Source organism: Rhinatrema bivittatum, chromosome 2, assembly GCF_901001135.1.
Source record: "Rhinatrema bivittatum chromosome 2, aRhiBiv1.1, whole genome shotgun sequence".
Classification (NCBI taxonomy): Eukaryota; Metazoa; Chordata; class Amphibia; order Gymnophiona; family Rhinatrematidae; genus Rhinatrema; species Rhinatrema bivittatum.
The window spans coordinates 413,306,154-413,325,630 of NC_042616.1; the positions used below are offsets into that span (position 1 = coordinate 413,306,154).

Here is a 19,477-nt window from a genome sequence, read left to right on the forward strand (position 1 = left end):
ACTCTCTACTGACCACTCTTTGTCAAATTTCAAACCCCAAGGAATTCAAGAAATCATTAAAAACATACCTGTTTTCAAAAGCTTTTGCCATCTTTGACACAAAATCACATCTAATTCCCTGTACACAGTTCTTACCATGATTTTATTCTATTTGCTTTCTCTTCTGTTCTATTTCTTCATTTTAATATTACTTTTGTACCATTTTATAATTTTATGAATGTAACTATCTTACCTTCGTTTTATATTTGCTTTGTCATTTTAGTTTATTGTAATCTGTTTTGTTCAATATTCTATTGCAAAAACAGCATATTGGAGAAATTACTTATCTGATAATTTCGTTTTCCTTAGTGTAGACAGATGGACTCAGGACCAATGGGTATAGTGTACTCCTGATAGCAGTTGCAGATGGATCAGATTTCAATCTGACGTCAGCCCCTAGTACATATACCCCTGCAGGAAGTGCAGCTCTTCAGTATTCTCCTCAAAAAGCATTGTGGATATATATATGACTGAATAATTTGAATAACTTGATTAACTTTATAACTTGGTTAACTTAATTAATTTGAACTAGTTGAATTGGCTATAGCTGGAGACCGCCAGTGCCCTCAATCGAGAAACGTCGACACCCGGTAGGATGGGTGTCCTAGATGAAGGAAGCATGGCTTACCGTGAATCACTCGCTCCCGGGGATGTTCCCAGAGAATTCTATGAGTAACGGCAGCCATGGGTGGGATGCTGAGTCCATCTGTCTACACTAAGGAAAACAAAATTATCAGGTAAGTAATTTCTCCATTTCCTAGCATGTAGTAGATGGACTCAGGACCAATGGGAGGCTGCCCATGACCCACTTAGTACTGCCCTTGCAAATGCTGTGTCCTCCCGAGCCTGAACATCCAGGCGGTAAAACCTGGAGAAAGTGTGGATGGAGGACCATATCGCCGCCCTGCAGATCTCGGCGGGTGACAGCATCTTGGTTTCCGCCCAGGACACTGCCTGGGCTCTAGTTGAATGGGCCTTGACTCGTAAAGGCGGTGGCTTGCCTGCTTCTACGTAGGCCGCCTTGATGACTTCTTTGATCCAATGGCTATAGTTGCTTGCGAGGCTGCTTCCCCTTGCTTCTTCCCGCTGTGAAGGACGAATAGATGGTCTGTCTTTCGTACGGATTCTGACCTTTCCAGGTATCGGACTAGGAGTCTGCCAACATTGAGATGGCGTTGACTTCGAGCCTCTTCCGAATTCTTATGCTCATCTGGCGATGGTAGCGAGATGGTTTGGTTGAGATGGAAGTGAGACACCACTTTGGGGAGGAACGACGGAACTGTGCTTAACTGGATGGTTCCCAGGGTGAGTCTGAGGAACGGCTCTCAGCAGGACAGTGCTTGTAGCTCGGATATACTACAGGCCGAACAGACTGCCAGCAGGAAGGCTGTCTTCAATGTTAATAGTCGGAGAGACAGGCCGCGGAGAGGTCTGAAGGAGGTTCCTGCTAGGAAATCTAGAACTAGGTTGAGGTTCCAAAGAGGCACCGGGCACTTTAAGGGTGGTCGGATCTGCTTGACTCCTTTCAGAAAGCGGGAGACATCCAGGTGAGAGGCTATGCTGCCGCTCTCGCTCTTGGTTCCGTAGCATGACAATGCGGCCACCTGTACCTTGATGGAGTTGAGAGACAATCCCTTCTGTAGGCCGTTCTGAAGGAATTCCAAAATCGCAGGAATTTTGACTGAGCGTGGTATGATGTCGTGGTCCTCGCACCAGGCTTCGAATACTCTCCAAATCCTTATGTATGTTAGGGATGTGGAGAACTTGCGTGCTCTGAGTAGGGTGTCAATTACTGTCCAGATTATCCACTCTTCCTTAGGCGGGTCCTCTCAATGGCCAGACTGTAAGAGAGAATCGAGCTGGATCCTCGTGGAGGATCGGTCCCTGTTGGAACAGGTCTCTGTGTGGAGGTAGCGGCAGGGGGCTCCCTGTCAGTAGTCTTCGCATGTCTGCATACCACGGTCTTCTTGGCCAGTCCGGGGCCACTAGAAGTACTGGAACCCTGTGGTGTTCTATCTTGTGGATGATTGAGCCCAATAAGGGCCATGGCGGGAAGGCGTATAACAGAGTCTCCTGTGGCCAGGGCTGTACCAGAGTATCGATTCCCTGGGACTGGGGTTCCCGTCTGCGGCTGAAGAAACTGGGTACTTGGGCGTTAGACCGGTTTGCCAGGAGGTCCATGTTTGGTGTTCCCCCAACGGTTTACTATCAACTGGAATGCTGTGGTCCTGGATCTAGACTTTCTCTGTTGAGTTAGTCCGCAGCAACGTTGTCTTTCCCGGCAATGTGGACGGCCGAGATCTCTTGAAGATTCACTTCTGCCCATGATATTAGGAGGTCTATTTCCAGAGACACCTGTTGGCTTCTGATTCCTCCCTGATGGTTGATGTAGGCCACTGTTGTGGAGTTGTCCGACATTACTCTGACCGCTTTGTCTCGGAGTCTGTGAACGAACCTTAGGCAGGCAAGTCTGACTGCCCGGGCTTCTAGGCAATTGATGTTCCATCCCGACTCTTCTTCGTTCCATTGCCCTTGGGCGGTTAGCTTATGGCAGTGTGCTCCCCATCCTCGAAGGCTGGCATCCGTGGTGAGTAGGATCCAGGTTGGTGAGGATAGTCTTGTTCCCTGGCTCAGATGGGCTTCTTGTAGCCACCATCGCAGTTGGGCCCGAATGCTGTCCAGGAGCTTAAGTCGTACAGTGTAGTTCTGGGACAGTGGATTCCATCGTGATAGTAGTGAGCATTGTAGGGGTCTCATGTGAGCTCGTGCCCATGGCACTACTTCCAGTGTGGATGCCATGAGGCAGAGAACTTGTAGGTAATCCCATGCTATGGGGCGAAGTTCGCTCAACAGGGTTCGTAACTGGGTCATCAGTTTTGATCTCCTTGTTGGTGTCAAGATGACCTGGTCTTGTTTGGTGTAGAACCAGACTCCCAAGTATTCTAGAGATTGGGAGGGCAGCAGGAAGCTCTTGTTTGTGTTGACCACCCACCCAAGGCTCTCCAGTAGAGTTTTGACTCTGTTGGTTGCCTGGTGGCTTTCCTCTGGGGATTTCGCTCTGATCAGCCAATTGTCTAGATAAGGGTGCACTCTGATTCCTTCCTTCCTCAGTGTTGCTGCCACCACCACTATGATCTTGGTGAACGTCTGGGGTGCAGTGGCTAACCCGAAAGGTAGTGCCCGGAACTGGTAGTGACTGTCCAGGATCGAGAAGCGTAGAAAATGCTGATGCTCTTGATGGATCTGAATATGTAGGTAGGCTTCCGACAGATCCAGGGATGTAAAGAACTCTCCTAGTTGTATCGCCCTTATTACCGAGCATATGGTTTCCATGTGGAAGCGAGGAATCTTCAGGTGACGGTTGACCGCCTTGAGATCCAGTAAGGGTCTGAACGTTCCTTCTTTCTTGGGGACGATAAAATAGATGGAATAATGTCCAGTATTTATTTGTTGTGGAGGCGCCGGTGTCATAGTCTCTAAGGCTAGCAATCTGGTCAGTGTAGCTTCCACTGCCATCCTCTTGGGAGGGTCGTGGCAGGGAGATTCCACAAACTTGTCCGGAGGGAGGTGGTGGAAATCCAGGTAATAACCCTCTCGAATGATGGATAGGACTCACTTGTCCGAAGTTATCTCAATCCATCTTTAGTAGAATAGGGCAAGTCTGCCCCCTAGGGCTTCTTCCTTTGGATGGGTGGGCTGATTTTCATTGTGGGGTGCGGCTGGGGCCTGAGACCGAGCTGGATCCCCCTTTTGTTGTGCTTGTTCCGAAAGGACTGGCCGCTTGATATGTGCTTCTATATGGGTTGAAGCGCTGTGATCCTCTGCCCCTGGAGGTTCGGGGGAAGGATCGCTGGTTTCTCTTATTCCTGTCCTCCGGTAGCCGCAGCAGTGGGGACTCACCCCATTTGTTGGCTAGTTTCTCTAGTTCGCTTCCGAACAGGAGTGTTCCCTTGAAAGGCATCCTTGTGAGTCTCGTTTTGGAGGATGCGTCGGCCGACCAGTTTCGGAGCCAGATTTGTCTTCTGGCTGCCACGGCGGATGACACTCCTCTAGCTGCTGTGCGTACCAGATCATAAGTGGCGTCCGCAAAGAATGATACAGCTGGTTCCAGGGTTTCCCCAGGAGTGTTGTTGCTGGTCTGTGCTAAGCAAGTGCGTGTCACCACTGCACAGCAGGCCACGATCTGTAAAGACATAGCGGAGACGTCAAAGGACTGTTTGAGGATAGATTCCAGACGTCTGCGTTGAGCATCCTTGAGTGCTGCTCCTCCCTCCACCAGGATAGTAGTGTGCTTCGAGACCGTGCAGACCATGGCATCCACTTTCGGACATGCCAGGAGATCTTTGGCGGCTGGGTCCAGGGGGTACATGGCTGCCAGAGCCCGGCCCCCTTTGAATGTAGTTTCTGGTGCATCCCATTCCAGGTCAATTAGTTGCTAGATGGCTTGTAATAGTGGGAAATGGCGGGAGGTCTGACGGAGTCCCTCTAATAGTGGGTTCGTCTTAGGTTCCCCCGAGGCACTCGTGCCCGGGATAGCAAGCTCTTTTAAGCTGCGTGTGATTAGGTCTGGAAGATCATCCTTGGTGAAGAAGCGTCTCATGGTTTGGTGGGGCTCTGTCCCCGGAGGGCGTTCCCCTTCCTCCAGGGGTTCTGAATCCTCATCTGAGCTGTCCGTGTCCCCGAAGGTTGGGCTTCTGGGCGGTGGGAACACTTCCCTGGGCATAGAGGGTCCCAGCATGTTGAGGTCCTCTGGTGGAGCCTGTGGCCGTATTATAGGAGGCCCCGGTTGCATGTGGACGAAGGTATGCAGCCCTTTGAAGAATTCCACCCAGGATATAGATGCTGGGTCTAGACTAAGGGGTGCTGTGTCCCTGGGGAGCTCCGTTAAGGGGGGGGCCCACTGTGCAATGCTAGGTCTGGCGTACTGCTCGAGAGGCTGAAGCCCAGTACCGGCTGGGGAGGGCCATGAGTTGGATCCCCTAGGGCCTCTTTGCACTGTATACACAGGGCCTTGGCCTCCTCATGCTGTGCAGCTCTAATGTGGCATGCTGGGCAAAGACCTTGAGCTTTGAGTTTATTTTCCTGTGGTGCCATGGCTTGTGCGTGTAAGATACAGTTGTGTGCTCCGGTGTGCGTCGAAGTTGTGCGCATAGGTTTGGTGCGCGCAGGTCGAAGTTATGCGCCCGGCACAGTAGGCGCGTGGCTATGCGCGTCGCTTGTGCACCCGGTACTTGTGCGCATGGCTCGAAACTGCGGACAGAGCGGCGGACAGAGCAAAATGGTGACGGCGAACACGTGGACAATATGGCGACCACCTTGGAGGGTCTCCACGTGGGAGGACCCTCGGATCTGACTGAGGTCAAGCCCTGCTAGGGCAGATCAACCCAGTGGCACTGGTCCTGGCTGGTGACCTGTGCGGCTTCTCGAGCTTCGAAGACCGGAGACTTTTAAATAGATTTCTACCTTACCTTGTCTCAGCGCTTCCCGGTCTCGTTCCGTGCGGTCTCCAGCTGCAGGGGGAGAGGGAATATACCTTTACTGCCGCGCTCGAGGTTGCACCCACTGCCTCTCAGCCTCACCCGATGTCGGAGGCTAGGTCCCCGCTGAGGGGCGGCCGCCGGACTGAGGCTTACCTCCGAGGGATTGCGGAAATTACCTCGGGAAATCTCAACTGGGGGAGGGACCCAATGGGTGTCACCGCAGGAGAGCTGGGCTTGTCTGTAGAGATAAGATTTCTTATTTTGGTTTTCTTTGGTAAAATTACTCTAACGCTGTACGAGCGTGCATAGAGTCCCTAACTGCTATGGAGACGGAAAATACTGAAGAGCTGCACTTCCTACAGGGGTATATGTACTAGGGCTGACGTCAGATTGACATCTGATCCGTCTCCAACTCCTATTAGGAGTACACTATACCCATTGGTCCTGAGTCCATCTGCTACATGCTAGGAAAAAAATAGTTTTAAATAAATATATAAATAAAATGTCTAAATAAATAGTCCTCCAGTTTTCATTTTTCCCACTTCAAATGCTGAAAATAATTTCTATAAAAACTCATGACTTTAGTACAGTCCATTACACACATATTTTGTTTCCTCATGTTTTTTTCACATCCTCCCATAATGCAAATTAGACCTCAATAAGAAGTTACAGTAGAAGGAAGAATGATCCCTGACCATGAAGGGTGAGTTCTAAAGTGTGGGGTAAGAGGCGACCATCTTGTCTTCCTCTGCTCTCTAAGAACATACACACTGGAGCAGATTTTAAAACCTGTGCACGGGCGCAAATTTGCTCGCGCAACCCAGCGCGAACAAATCTATGCCTGATTTTATAACATGCATGCAGCCTTGCGCATGTTATAAAATCCAGGGTCGGCACACGCAAGGGGGTGCACAATTGTGCAGCTTGCACGTGCCGAGCCACAAGCCTGCTTCCGTTCCCGAGCGGCCTCGGAGGGAAATTTCCCTCCGCACCTTCCCATCCCTTTCCCTACCTAACCTGCCCCCCCCCCCCCACCATACCTTTGTTGAAGAAGTTACACGGGCCGGCCAATGGCCGGCCCACTGTGCCTGGAGGCTCAGGCCACACCCCCTCCCTGCCCTCGGACCACCCAGGACTGCCCACGCCCCGCCCCTTTTTGCAAGACCGGGGACATACACGCGTCCCGGGGCTCGGCGCGTGCAGGGGCAGCTTGGGGTAGCTTTTCGGGGGTTATGCATGTAACCCTTTGAAAATCTACCCCATTTTGTACCCATACCCCCCAAGTCATGGAAGCAGACCTTCACCAATACCTAGGGCTCCTGATTTTAGGTTTTAACTGCTAAACCTCAATACAAATAAAAATAAAAAAAATAAAAAATAAAATAGGCGTTATTAGATAACACCACTTCCTCTAATATTCTTCTTTGCCTACCCTGGATCCTCAGCTATATGTATTTGATTCAACCAGAAAAGACACCCAGCAATAGAACCTCTGCTGCAAAACCACTAACACACACCAATTTTTGATATACCCAAAGAACCCTTAATTATCTGGAAAATAAACACCTAAATTTACAATTTATGTTTAAATATTTTTATTGAAATTGTCAAGCATAAAACACATAAGAACATGCCATACTGGGTCAAGCCCAGCATCCTGTTTCCAACAGTGGCCAATCCAGGCCATAAGAACCTGGCAAGTACCCAAAAACTAAGTCTATTCCATGTTACCGTTGCTAGTAATAGCAGTGGCTATTTTCTAAGTCAGCTTAATTAATAGCAGGTAATGGACTTCTCCAAGAACTTATCCAATCCTTTTTTAAACACAGCTACACTAACTGCATTAACCACATCCTCTGGCAACAAATTCCAGAGTTTAATTGTGCGCTGAGTGAAAAAGAACTTTCTCTGATTAGTTTTAAATGTGCCACATGCTAACTTCATGGAGTGCCCCCTAGTCCTACTATTATCCGAAAGAGTAAATAACAGATTCACATCTACCCATTCTAGACCTCTCATGATTTTAAACATCTCTATCATATCCCCCCTCAGCCGTCTCTTCTCCAAGCTGAACAGCCCTAACCTCTTTAGTCTTTCCTCATAGGGGAGCTGTTCCATTCCCTTTATCATTTTGGTAGCCCTTCTCTGTACCTTCTCCATCGCAACTATATCTTTTTTGAGATGCGGTGACCAGAATTGTACACAGTATTCAAGGTGTGGTCTCACCATGGAGCGATACAGAGGCATTATGACATTTTCTGTTTTATTCACCATTCCCTTTCTAATAATTCCCAACATTCTGTTTGCTTTTTTGACTGCCACAGCACACTGAACTGAAGATTTCAATGTGTTATCCACTATGACGCCTAGATCTCTTTCTTGGGTTGTAGCACCTAATATGGAACCTAACATTGTGTAACTATAGCATGGGTTATTTTTCCCTATATACAGTGAAAGTCTGTTCTGCATATACCATGCCATTTAAAAGAACGGTTCAATTATTCATACAAACAGATTGTAACTCCCCCCCGCCCGCCATCCAAAATTTATAAACATATTAAGTCAGCTCTACCTATACCTTTGGCTTTTGAAGCAGCCTCCGAGGCGCTGGGTTTTCTCTTCACCGTGGTGGCCTCCGCCTTGTTCTGCTTGTGCTGGAGGTACTGTGCTTTCTGCTTCCATACCTGCACCACAGAGAAACCAAACATAAGAACTTAAGGTGGCAGCATCAGGGGGCAGGTCACAAGTGAGAAAACTACAGCCCACAGGAATTCTTCCATCTGGCTTGCAGCTTTGGAAGAATGCGGCAATATCACTTCAGCCACACAGCACTGGGAAGAGGAGAAGACATTGCATCAGCCTACATGGGGCTGGAAGGAGAAAGAGATATGTTAGCCTTCGTGACTAGGAAGAGGTGACCTTGTCAGTTTATACAGGCCAGAAAGGGGCAGTGGCAGCTACAGCTGAATAAGTGGGAAGGTCGAGGTTAGTAGGGTTGGGCCTGGAAATAAGTTTGTCCTGGAATTGGGCCTAATGAGGATGTGAAAAAGAGAGCTAGAGTGTGTGTGTGTGTGTGCGTGCATGTGAGAAAGTTAAGTGTGAAAGTGTATGTCAGAGAGACTGTATGGATTAGAAAGAGAAAGCCATTACAAACCATAGTTTATTTTACTTTGCCACTGCATAATTATACTGCACAATATTACTAGCTGTCACCCACTGAAAATTCAACAGATATTTGCATCCTACTCCCCGGCCCAGGCCCTGCACCCTCATCTTGAGACCAGAAAACTCCCTCCAGCTACCTAGCCCAACCCCAGCAAGCTCTCCTCTCCCCAGTCCAACCCCAGTACTCTTAACCGTGTTCCCCAGCCCAGCTCCAGTGCTCCTTTCTCTCCCCTGACCAGCCTAACCTCAGTACTCTGATTCCCTACCTCCTATTCCATCAGTCTCCCTGAACGAAACCCTAGAAGTCTCTCACCCCTCTGCCCACCACAAACCCAACACTTATCCAACTTCCTCAGCCAAAACCCAATGCTCCCTCCTCACCCCTGCCCAGTCTGATGCCAATATTCTATCCCCTTACTAAGTCTGACCTAAGTGCTTACCTCCTCGTCCCAACCCAACCTCCCCACCATCCTGTTTCTCCACTCCTATTGCTGTCTTTCCTCCAGTCTATACAGGACGATGCAACCAGCACTACTCTCTGTCCTGTACAGGCCACTATCTTCTGGGCACATTGACCTGCACAGACACCTGATCATGATCTTCCAGTTGCGCAGGCAGGAGGCCAATTGTTGAACCGCTTTCCAGCCCACACATGTGCCAGACTTCCACTAGCCCTTTCACTATCTTCAGCAGCTGCTGGAGAAAGCCTTAACCCCTGGACTGAAATTAAACAACTCAGATCAAATCATCAGCATATAGCAGATATTTGATCATTTCATCTCATACCCAAGGTGGTCTACAGAAGAAATTCAACCTGCTAGAGATCTACTGAAAATCATGAGCCCTACAGGTAAACCTGGAAGAGACAAAAATTATGATTTTCCAAAAAAGCCAAAAGATCTCCAACATAAAATCAAATTTTCCTAAATAACTGATCGAAGATATGGCAGCTGAGATTCAATGCCAAGAAGTGCAAAGTCATGCATATGGGGTGTGGAAATTCAAAAGAAATGTATTCGATGGGGGGTGAAGGGCTGATGTGCATGGAGCAAGAGAGAGACCTTGGGGTGATAGTGTCTAATGATCTGAAGTTGACGAAACAATGTGACAAGGCGATAGCTAAAGCCAGAAGACTGCTGGGCTGCATAGAGAGAGGAATATAGAGTAAGAAAAGGGAAGTGATTATCCCCTTGTACAGGTCCTTGGTGAGGCCTCACCTGGAGTACTGTGCTCAGTTCTGGAGACTGTATCTCCGAAGGGACAGAGACAGGATGGAGGTGATCCAGAGAAGGGGCGACCAAAAAGGTGGAGGGTCTTCATCGAATTACTTATGAGGAGAGATTGAAGATTCTAAATATGTATACCCTGGAGGAAAGGAGGAACAGGGGTGATATGTTACAGACTTTCAGATACTTGAAAGGTTTTAATGATCCAAAGTCAACGACAAACATTTTCCGTTGGAAAAAAATCAGCAGAACCAGGGGTCATGACTTAAAACTCCTGGGAGGAAGATTCATAACCAATGTCAGGAAGTATTTCTTCACGGAGAGGGTTGTGGATGCCTGGAACTCCCTTCTGGAGGAAGTAGTGAGGACCAAATCTGTGAAGGATTTCAAAACGCGTGGGATAAACCCTGTGGATCCATAAAGTCTTGAGGATGTGAATGGAATGAAATGAAGAGAAGAGGCATGGGGGTGGCTTGCAGGAATGATGGCTACTACACTTATTCAATAAACATACACAAGGTTAATGCGACTCCAACATTGCTCTATGCTTCAACGGCAAGAGGAAATGTGGGAAAAAAGATCTGCATTCACAAATAAGCGAGGGAGTAGCTTGCTTGTTGCGGTGGTTACTACCCCAAACGAAATTAGCCTGATGCTTCACTTTCATTGCATATCCAAGCAGCTCTCTGCTTCAATGGCAGGGAGGATTGAAGAAAAGAGGATTTATGTTCAAACAACCAACAAGGACTAAATCGCAGAGGCTGGAAAAACAAACAAATGTGGGAGTAGCTTGCTTGTAGCGGCGGTTCCTACCCTGAACCAATCAAGCCTGATACTTCACTTTGAATACATATACAGCACAGCTCACTGCTTCAACGGCAGGAGGGAATGAAGAAAAGAGGATTTATATTCAGACAACCACCAACTAGGACTAAATTGCACAGGCTGGGTAAACAAATAGGTGTGGGAGTAGCTTGCTTACTGCGGCGGTTATTATTCCTAATCATTTAGGCTTGATACTTCACATTGATGCAGTTCCAGCACTGCTCTCTACATCAATGGCGGGGGTGGAAGGAAATTAGAACCAAAAAGTTACCAATAAGGGCTCTGACCTCAGCGGTCAGAGTAACAGATAAGTATGAGAAAAATAAGTACGAAAGCTTGCTGGGTAGGCTGGATGAGCCATTTGGTCTTCTTCTGCCGTCATTTCTATGTAACTAAGAATTTGAGTATACCCTAGAATATGCAAATTTTGGCGTGAAATTAAGAACATTTAAATTGGCTATGGAGACACTACAAACAAAAGTTATATGAGCCCTATATGCAATAAAAACTACAGGCTACATCCACTTCTGGAAGCCTAAAGAGCTCCAAGGTCTCCTTTGGCAAAAAATACAACTTAGTCATAGCCCTGGCTCTTAAGGCCCACCTCCAGAGCATCCCACTCCCAGACAACCAACTTCTTTACCATCTTCGGCTAAGGCAAAGTCCTTGATGGGCCCCATAGCCCATCCAGGACAGTGTCTATTCCTGCTTTGTTGGTGTTCTCCTGTCCAACCATGATCTCCAAATCATTGAGCATGTGGGGAAAGAAAGGATGCAGTTCTTCTTTACGGAATAATCTGATCACCCTAGGGTCATCTCCTTCAGTGACCGAAACCTTTTTAGGGTCTGTGAACTCCTTAGCCGCATCCAGCACTCCATCTGCAGGGGTGTCCAAGGGATCCTCTCCAAGTTCATCTCTAGAATCCTCTTCCGGATCTTCCTATATATCATCTGCACCATCCGATTCCTCCGAGGTGTCCTCACCCCGACCTGATGGACCTCATGACCTTGTCTTTTCAGATGCTCTAGGTTTCTTTGCTGTACCTTGGGACTTCTGAGCAGAGGAATACTTACTCCCAGTTCCCCATTTCGCCAGATAGGACTTGTGGAGTAGAATAAAACCTGTAGAAAATTCATCATCTGAATCATCCCTTGCATCCTTATGCAGTTCCCCCGCTCCTCTGGAGCATTGGTGATAACCACGGAGGGAAATCTCAAGGCTCCCCTTGCCTTTGTCTGCCTCCTCCCATGTGTAGCCAACATGGCCACTGGCTCCTCAGGCCCCACTCGAGGCCTCCGGAACAGGCCCTTGCAATTAAGTAAAGTGCCAGCTGCTGGGCTCTCTGAGGTGGTGCCCTCCCCTCCAGAGAAACAGGCAGTTTATATGAAGACAGCATTGAGGCACGATCACCTTCTTTCGCAGACCCAGTAAAAACTATCCCATGCTCAGTGGGAGGCACCATTACAGCCGCACTTGTCATGGTCAGTCCGTCAAATACCTCTGTGCTTATAGCCCTGCTGCTGCCGGCACCCAAAACACAATCTCTTGACTTTGGAAAGACTCTCCCGATACTCCAACAGAGCCATGGGCTCCCTTCTCTCACACTTGATTCCAGTGCCACACACAGATGCAGCCTCATAAGCAGCCCTGCTCTGCACCTTGCAATCTTTTTTTTTTTTTTTTAAATGACAGCGAGCCTTGAAACAAAAATGAATACTTCCCTGCTTCTGGCTGAGGGAAAGAAGCCTCAGACAGGGAGAGGGAACCAGGACCCCTGGCTGTCAGTTCCCTGTGGATGCTGACAGTCGAGCCAGTACAGGGGTCTCCAACCCCCTGCTCGCTCTACTCAACCTAAGGGATGGTCCACGAAGGAACCTAACACCTCAGGGAGTCTCCATGAAGTCCTTACTGCTATCTTCTGCTTCTTCTATTTCTTCTTCTTTTTTTTTTTAAACTCCAGATTGCAGGTTTTCACCTCTACCATCTGCTGGAGGGAGAGAAATACTGAGGGACTGCAGGTGGCAGTCTTGGTTATGTAGCAGTGCCTGAAAAGTTTTTGTTCTCTGCCTCTATCTGCTAGTTGGGATGCAAAATCCACTTGTCTGGACCAAACTAGGGTATAGAAACAAAGAAACATAGAAATGATGGCAGAAAAGGACCAAATGGTCCATCCAGTAAGACCGGTAAGCTTATGGTAGTTTGTGCTGTGCCATATAAGTTACCTCATGCTTTTATGTCTGGGAAACAGAAATCAGGGCCCTCATTGGTTATTGTTTGAATCCAGTTCCCTGTTACTCCCCCCCCCATGCTTATTTTTCCCACACTAGCCCTCTTTGATTGCTGTTGAATCCAATTCCCTGTTATGCTTTGCTGTTGAAGCAGAGAGCAATGTTTGAGTTGCATCAAAGTATCAGTCTTATTGGTTAAAGGTAGTAACCACCGCATCAGCAAGTTATCCCCATATTTGTTTCCTGAGCCCGTAAAAGTTGGGGCCCTCGGTTGCTGAACAAATCAAATTCCCCCTTTCCCCCCTGCCGTTGAAGCAGAGTGCAATGATGGAGCTGCATTAACAGTATCAAGGCTTATTGGTAAGGGTAATAACTACCACACCAGCAAGTTACCCCCATGCACTCTTTTCTTCATTTCCATCCTTTAGCCTTTAGGGTTCCACAGTATTTATCCCATGCCCTTTTGAATTCTTTCACTATTTTGGTTTTTACCACCTCCTCCGGAAGGGCATTCCAGGCATCCACTACGCTCTCTGTGAAGATATATTTTCTTAAGTTGGTTCTGAGGCGTCCTCCTTGGAGTTTGATTTCTTTCCAACAGAAAAGTTTTGATGTTTGCACATCATTAAAACCTTTTAGGTATCTGAAGGTCTGTTTCATATTTCCCCTGCACCTCCTCTCTTCCAGGGTATACATATTCATATCCTTCAATCTCTCCTCATAGGTTTTCTGATACTGACCCCACACCATTTTGGTAGCCCTTATCTGGACCGCCTCCATCCTGTTTCTATCCCTTTTGAGATATGGTCTCCAGAACTGAATACAGAAGGGCATCATCACCTCCTTTTTCTTACTGGTTATTCCTCTCTCTATACAGCCCAGCATTCTTCTGGCTTTAGCTATTGCCCTATCACAGTGCATAGCCATCTTCAAGTCGCCAGATACTATCACCCCAAGATCCCGCTCTTGGTCCGTACACATCAGCCTCCCCCCCCCATCTCATATCGCTCTTTTGGATTATCGCATCCCAGATGCATGACTCAGCTCTTCTTGGCATTGAATCCCAGCCGCCAAATTTTTGACCACTCTTCAAGCCTTCATAAATCACTTTTCATTCTACTACTTCCAGCATGTCCACTCTGTTGCAGATCTTAGTATCATCCACAAATAGACACCTGCAACAGAGTGGACATGCCAGAAGGAGTAGAGATAATGAAAAGTGATTTACGAAGGCTTGAAGAGTAGTCAAACATTTGGCAGCTGGGATTCAATGCCAAGAAGAGCTGAGTCATGCATCTGGGATGCGATAATCCAAAAGAGCGATATGAGGTGGGGGGGGGAAGGCTGATGTGTACGGACCAAGAGCGGGATTCTTGGGGTGATAGTATCTTGCGATCTGAAATGGCTATGCACTGTGTCAAAGAAATAGCTAAAGCCAGAAGAAAAATATGAACAAGAACAGCTATTTTCAAAAAGGTCCTTCCCCCCAGATCTCATTTCAACATGAGCAAATATGCATAACATTTTCACATAACAATTAGGACTAACGCACCCAATGAACAATTTGGCAAACTAATGAGTTAGCTAAAAACCATTTAAAATCAAACTGTGAGGCAAAGCATCCAAGCATAAACATCAGGTTCGTAGAAAGGCACTCTTCTTAAACGGCTTACGCTTGACACTTAATTTTTCCATAACTGTGAGATTATGTAATGCATTTCTCCAATGCATAAAACTAGGTAAACTAGGCTCTCGCCAAGAACATGGAATTATTTTTTTTTTTAGCTAGAAGGAAGGTCTTTTTTAACCAATTGTTTTTATTAATTATCAACATCAAACAATAAACACAGTAAATGCATTCACAGTCAATATTGGACACATGGTTGATTCTTCCCAGTATCCGGTAACTTCAGTATAACAGAAAAACTCATGTCTCCCTGCAACCCCCTACCACAAACTTTTGTTTTTATGCCTAGCAGGAAGAAAAGAAATCATCAAACTAAAGAACAGCAGCAGCACAAGCTATATCAATTAAGTGAAAACTATGGCTGTATAATGGCAATCAAGTGAGTATATGATACCAGACTTTATAAAATTTAGGGATATTGCAATTTGGTTGATCATCTAGTTTTTAAGTTGTTCCTTTTTGTTTTGGTTCATTGTTTGGAACACTGCTTTGACTTCTTTGTTTTTCAAACTATAACAAAACCAACAACATATTCATGATATCATAATACTTTACCCCAAACTCTGAATTATAAAATGAAACAGATTCCAACCTCTGATGTACAATTATTACACAGGTAAGATGAGAGACAAAGTTGGCTAAAAATGCCAACTTTTATGAAATATAAAATCTTGTTATAAATCTATACTAAGTTTCTCTCAATAGTATATTGCTTGTTGTGGAGTTAACAAAAAACAGACAATTTCTTGTCAGAAACTTGTATATGTAATTTCTGTTTCTATAATAAAGAATCAAATTCTACTTTGTTTTCATATTTTATGTAAAACAGAAGGAGTCTAAATGGGTCTTCTATGTCAAAAATCTCTTTCAAAATTGACTACCTCTGTGAATCCAGTAAGGAAGTCTTTAAAGATGAAATATGTCTAACCTGAAAGAAGCCACAAAAATTCTCCTCGATACTGAACGATTGTTGTAAAGGAAAATGGTTAAGAACATGCCATACTGGGACAAACCAAGGGTCCATCAAGCCCAGCATCCTGTTTCCAACAGTGGCCAATCCAGGCCATAAGAACCTGGCAAGTACCAAAAACTAAGTCTATTCCATTTACCATTGCTAATGGCAGTGGCTATTCTCTAAATGAACTTAAAAGCAGGTAATGGACTTCTCCTCCAAGAACTTATCCAATCCTTTTTTAAACACAGCTATACTAACTGCACTAACCACATCCTCTGGCAACAAATTCCAGAGTTTAATTGTGCGTTGAGTAAAAAAGAACTTTCTCCGATTAGTTTTAAATGTGCCCCATGCTAACTTCATGGAGTGCCCCCTAGTCCTACTATTATCCGAAAGAGTAAATAACAGATTCACATCTACCCATTCTAGACCTCTCATGATTTTAAACACCTCTATCATATCCCCCTTCAGCCGTCTCTTCTCCAAGCTGAAAACTCCTAATCTCTTTAGTCTTTCCTCTTAGGGGAGCTGTTCCATTCCCCTTATTTTGGTAGCCCTTCTCTGCACCTTCTCCATCACAATTATATCTTTTTTGAGATGCGGTGACCAGAATTGTACACAGTATTCAAGGTGCGGTCTCACCATGGAGCGATACAGAGGCATTATGACATTTTCCGTTTTATTCACCATTCCCTTTCTAATAATTCCCAACATTCTGTTTGCGTTTTTGACTGCCGCAGCACACTGAACCGACGATTTCAATGTGTTATCCACTATGTCGCCTAGATCTCTTTCTTGGGTAGTAGCACCTAATATGGAACCTAACATTGTGTAACTATGGCATGGGTTATTTTTCCCTATATGCATCACCTTGCACTTATCCACATTAAATTTCATCTGCCATTTGGATGCCCAATTTTCCAGTCTCACAAGGTCTTCCTGCAATTTATCACAATCTGCTTGTGATTTAACTACTCTGAACAATTTTGTATCATCTGCAAATTTGATTACCTCACTCATCATATTTCTTTCCAGATCATTTATAAATATATTGAAAAGTAAGGGTCCCAATACAGATCCCTGAGGCACTCCACTGCCCACTCCCTTCCACTGAGAAAATTGTCCATTTAATCCTACTCTCTGTTTCCTGTTTTTTAGCCAGTTTGTAATCCACGAAAGGACATCGCCACCTATCCCATGACATTTTACTTTTCCTAGAAGCCTCTCATGAGGAACTTTGTCAAACGCCTTCTGAAAATCCAAGTATACTTCATCTACCGGTTCACCTTTATCCACATGTTTATTAACTCCTTCAAAAAAGTGAAGCAGATTTGTGAAGCAAGACTTGCCTTGGGTAAAGCCATGCTGACTTTGTTCCATTAAACCATGTCTTTCTATATGTTCTGTGATTTTGATATTTAGAACACTTTCTACTATTTTTCATAGCACTGAAGACAGGCTAACCGGTCTGTAGTTTCCCGGATCGACCCTGGAGCCCTTTTTAAATATTGGGGTTATATTAGCTATCCTCCAGTCTTCAGGTACAATGGATGATTTTAATGATAGGTTACAAATTTTTACTAATAGGTCTGAAATTTCATTTTTTATTTCCTTTAGTACTCTGGTGTATACCATCCGGTCCAGGTGATTTACTACTCTTCAGTTTGTCAATCAGGTCTACCACATCTTCTAGGTTCACCGTGATTTGGTTCAGTCCATCTGAATCATTACCCATGAAAACCTTCTCCAGTATGGGTACCTCCCCAACATCCTCTTCAGTAAACACCGAAGCAAAGAAATCATTTAATCTTTCCATGATGGCCTTATCTTCTCTAAGTGCCCCTTTAACCCCTCGATCATCTAACGGTCCAACTGACTCCCTCACGGGCTTTCTGCTTCGGATATATTTTTAAAAGTTTTTACTGTGAGTTTTTGCCTCTACAGCCAACTTCTTTTCAAATTCTCCCTTAGCCAGTCTTATCAATGTCTTACATTTAACTTGCCAACGTTTATGCATTATCCTATTTTCTTCTGTTGGATCCTTCTTCCAATTTTTGAATGAAGATCTTTTGGCTAAAATAACTTCTTTCACCTCCCCTTTTAACCATGCCGGTAATAGTTTTGCCTTCTTTCCACCTTTCTTAATAAGTGGAATACATCTGGACTGTGCTTCTAGCATGGTTTTTTTTTTTTATTTGTTTTTTTTTTTAACAATGACCATGCCTCTTGCACACTTTTAACTCTTGTAGCTGTTCCTTTCAGATTTTTTTTCTAACAATTTTTCTCATTTTATCAAAGTTTCCCTTTTGAAAGTTTAACACGAGAGCCGTGGATTTGCATACTGTTCCTCTTCCAGTCATTAATTCAAATTTGATCATATTATGATCACTATTACCAAGTGGCCCCACCACCGTTACCTCTCTCACCAAATCCTGTGCTCCACTGAGAATTAGATCTAAAATTGCTCCCTCTCTCATTGGTTCCTGAACCAATTGCTCCACCAGTCTGACAACCCACAGAGCTGCAGTTAGTACCACCACTCTGAACTACCTAGTATAACTCCCTGCCTCCTCACCTTGTGTCAACAATTATTTAGACTTCTTATGCTGTCCCCCCCCCTCCCCCGCTATAACTTTCCCTGAAACACTACTCTTTTAAAAGTTTGATCGATTGCATATCCTGTAACACTCTTATGCCTGTAACACTCTTATGCCTTCCCAGTTACTCAATCATACTATGGACTGCTTATCCTGTAACACTCTTATGCCTGTAACACGCCTATGCCTTCCCAGTTAATCAATCATACTATGGACTGCTTCTCTAACCAAATTATGGTCTATATACCATCAAATACTGTAAATAGTTTCTCAGTTACACAGTTTATCTTATTGTAAGTTACTGTACATTTTGTTCCTGTTCTATGTAAGGGCATTACCAACTAGTTATAAGTTACATGTAAACCGATACGATGTGCAAACGGTTGTCGGTATATAAAATTCTCTAAATAAATAAGTAAATAAATAAATAAATAAAGCAAGCTATCATTTATTCCATCCAGGAATGTTATCACTCTAGCGTGTCCCGATGATACATTTACCCAGTCAATATTGGGGTAATTGAAGTCTCCCATTATTACCGCACTACCAATTGGGTTAGCTTCCCTAATTTCTCTTAGCATTTCACTGTCCGTCTCACCATCTTGACCAGGTGGATGGTAGTATACTCCTATCACTATAGTCTTCCCTGACACACAAGGGATTTCTACCCATAAAGATTCAATTGTGTATTTAGTCTCATGCAGAATGTTTATCCTGTTGGACTCTATGCCATCCCGGACAAAACGCCACACCACCTCCCGGGTGCTCCTCTCTGTCATTGCGATACAATTTGTACCCCGGTATAGCACTGTCCCATTGGTTGTCCTCCTTCCACCATGTCTCTGAGATGCCAATTAAGTCTATGTCATCATTCACTGCTATACATTCTAATTCTCCCATCTTACTTCTTAGACTTCTGGCATTAGCATACAAACATTTCAAAATTTGGTTTTTGTTTGTATTTTCATTCTGCTTTTTAATTGATAGGGATAAGTTAGAATTTTTCAGCTCAGGTGAGTTTTTATTTTCAGGCACTTGGATTACTGCTGAGCGACTGTCGGCTTTCCCCTTTGTTCTAGTTTAAAAGCTGCTCTATCTCCTTTTTAAAGGTTAGCGCCAGCAATCTGGTTCCACCCTTGTTAAGGTGGAGCCCATCCCTTCGGAAGAGACTCCCCCTTCCCCAAAAAGTTCCCCAGTTCCTAACAAAACTGAATCCCTCTTCCTTGCACCGTCTATCTTCAGTTAGCCAGAGTGACTCACTGCTCTCTTGATTA

The 19,477-nt window shown here is 45.3% G+C and overlaps 1 protein-coding gene across 6 annotated transcripts in view; it reads right to left on the reverse strand.

The window, feature by feature from the left end:
- Positions 1–19,477, reverse strand: part of HMGXB4 (HMG-box containing 4) — a 146,835-nt gene that overhangs the window by 17,031 nt on the left and 110,327 nt on the right. For all 6 annotated transcript variants that reach the window (XM_029590129.1, XM_029590133.1, XM_029590130.1 and 3 more), the window contains exon 8: positions 8,098–8,203. In XM_029590129.1, coding sequence (XP_029445989.1) covers positions 8,098–8,203 — 106 coding nt within the window. The remainder of the gene's footprint in view (positions 1–8,097; positions 8,204–19,477) is intronic.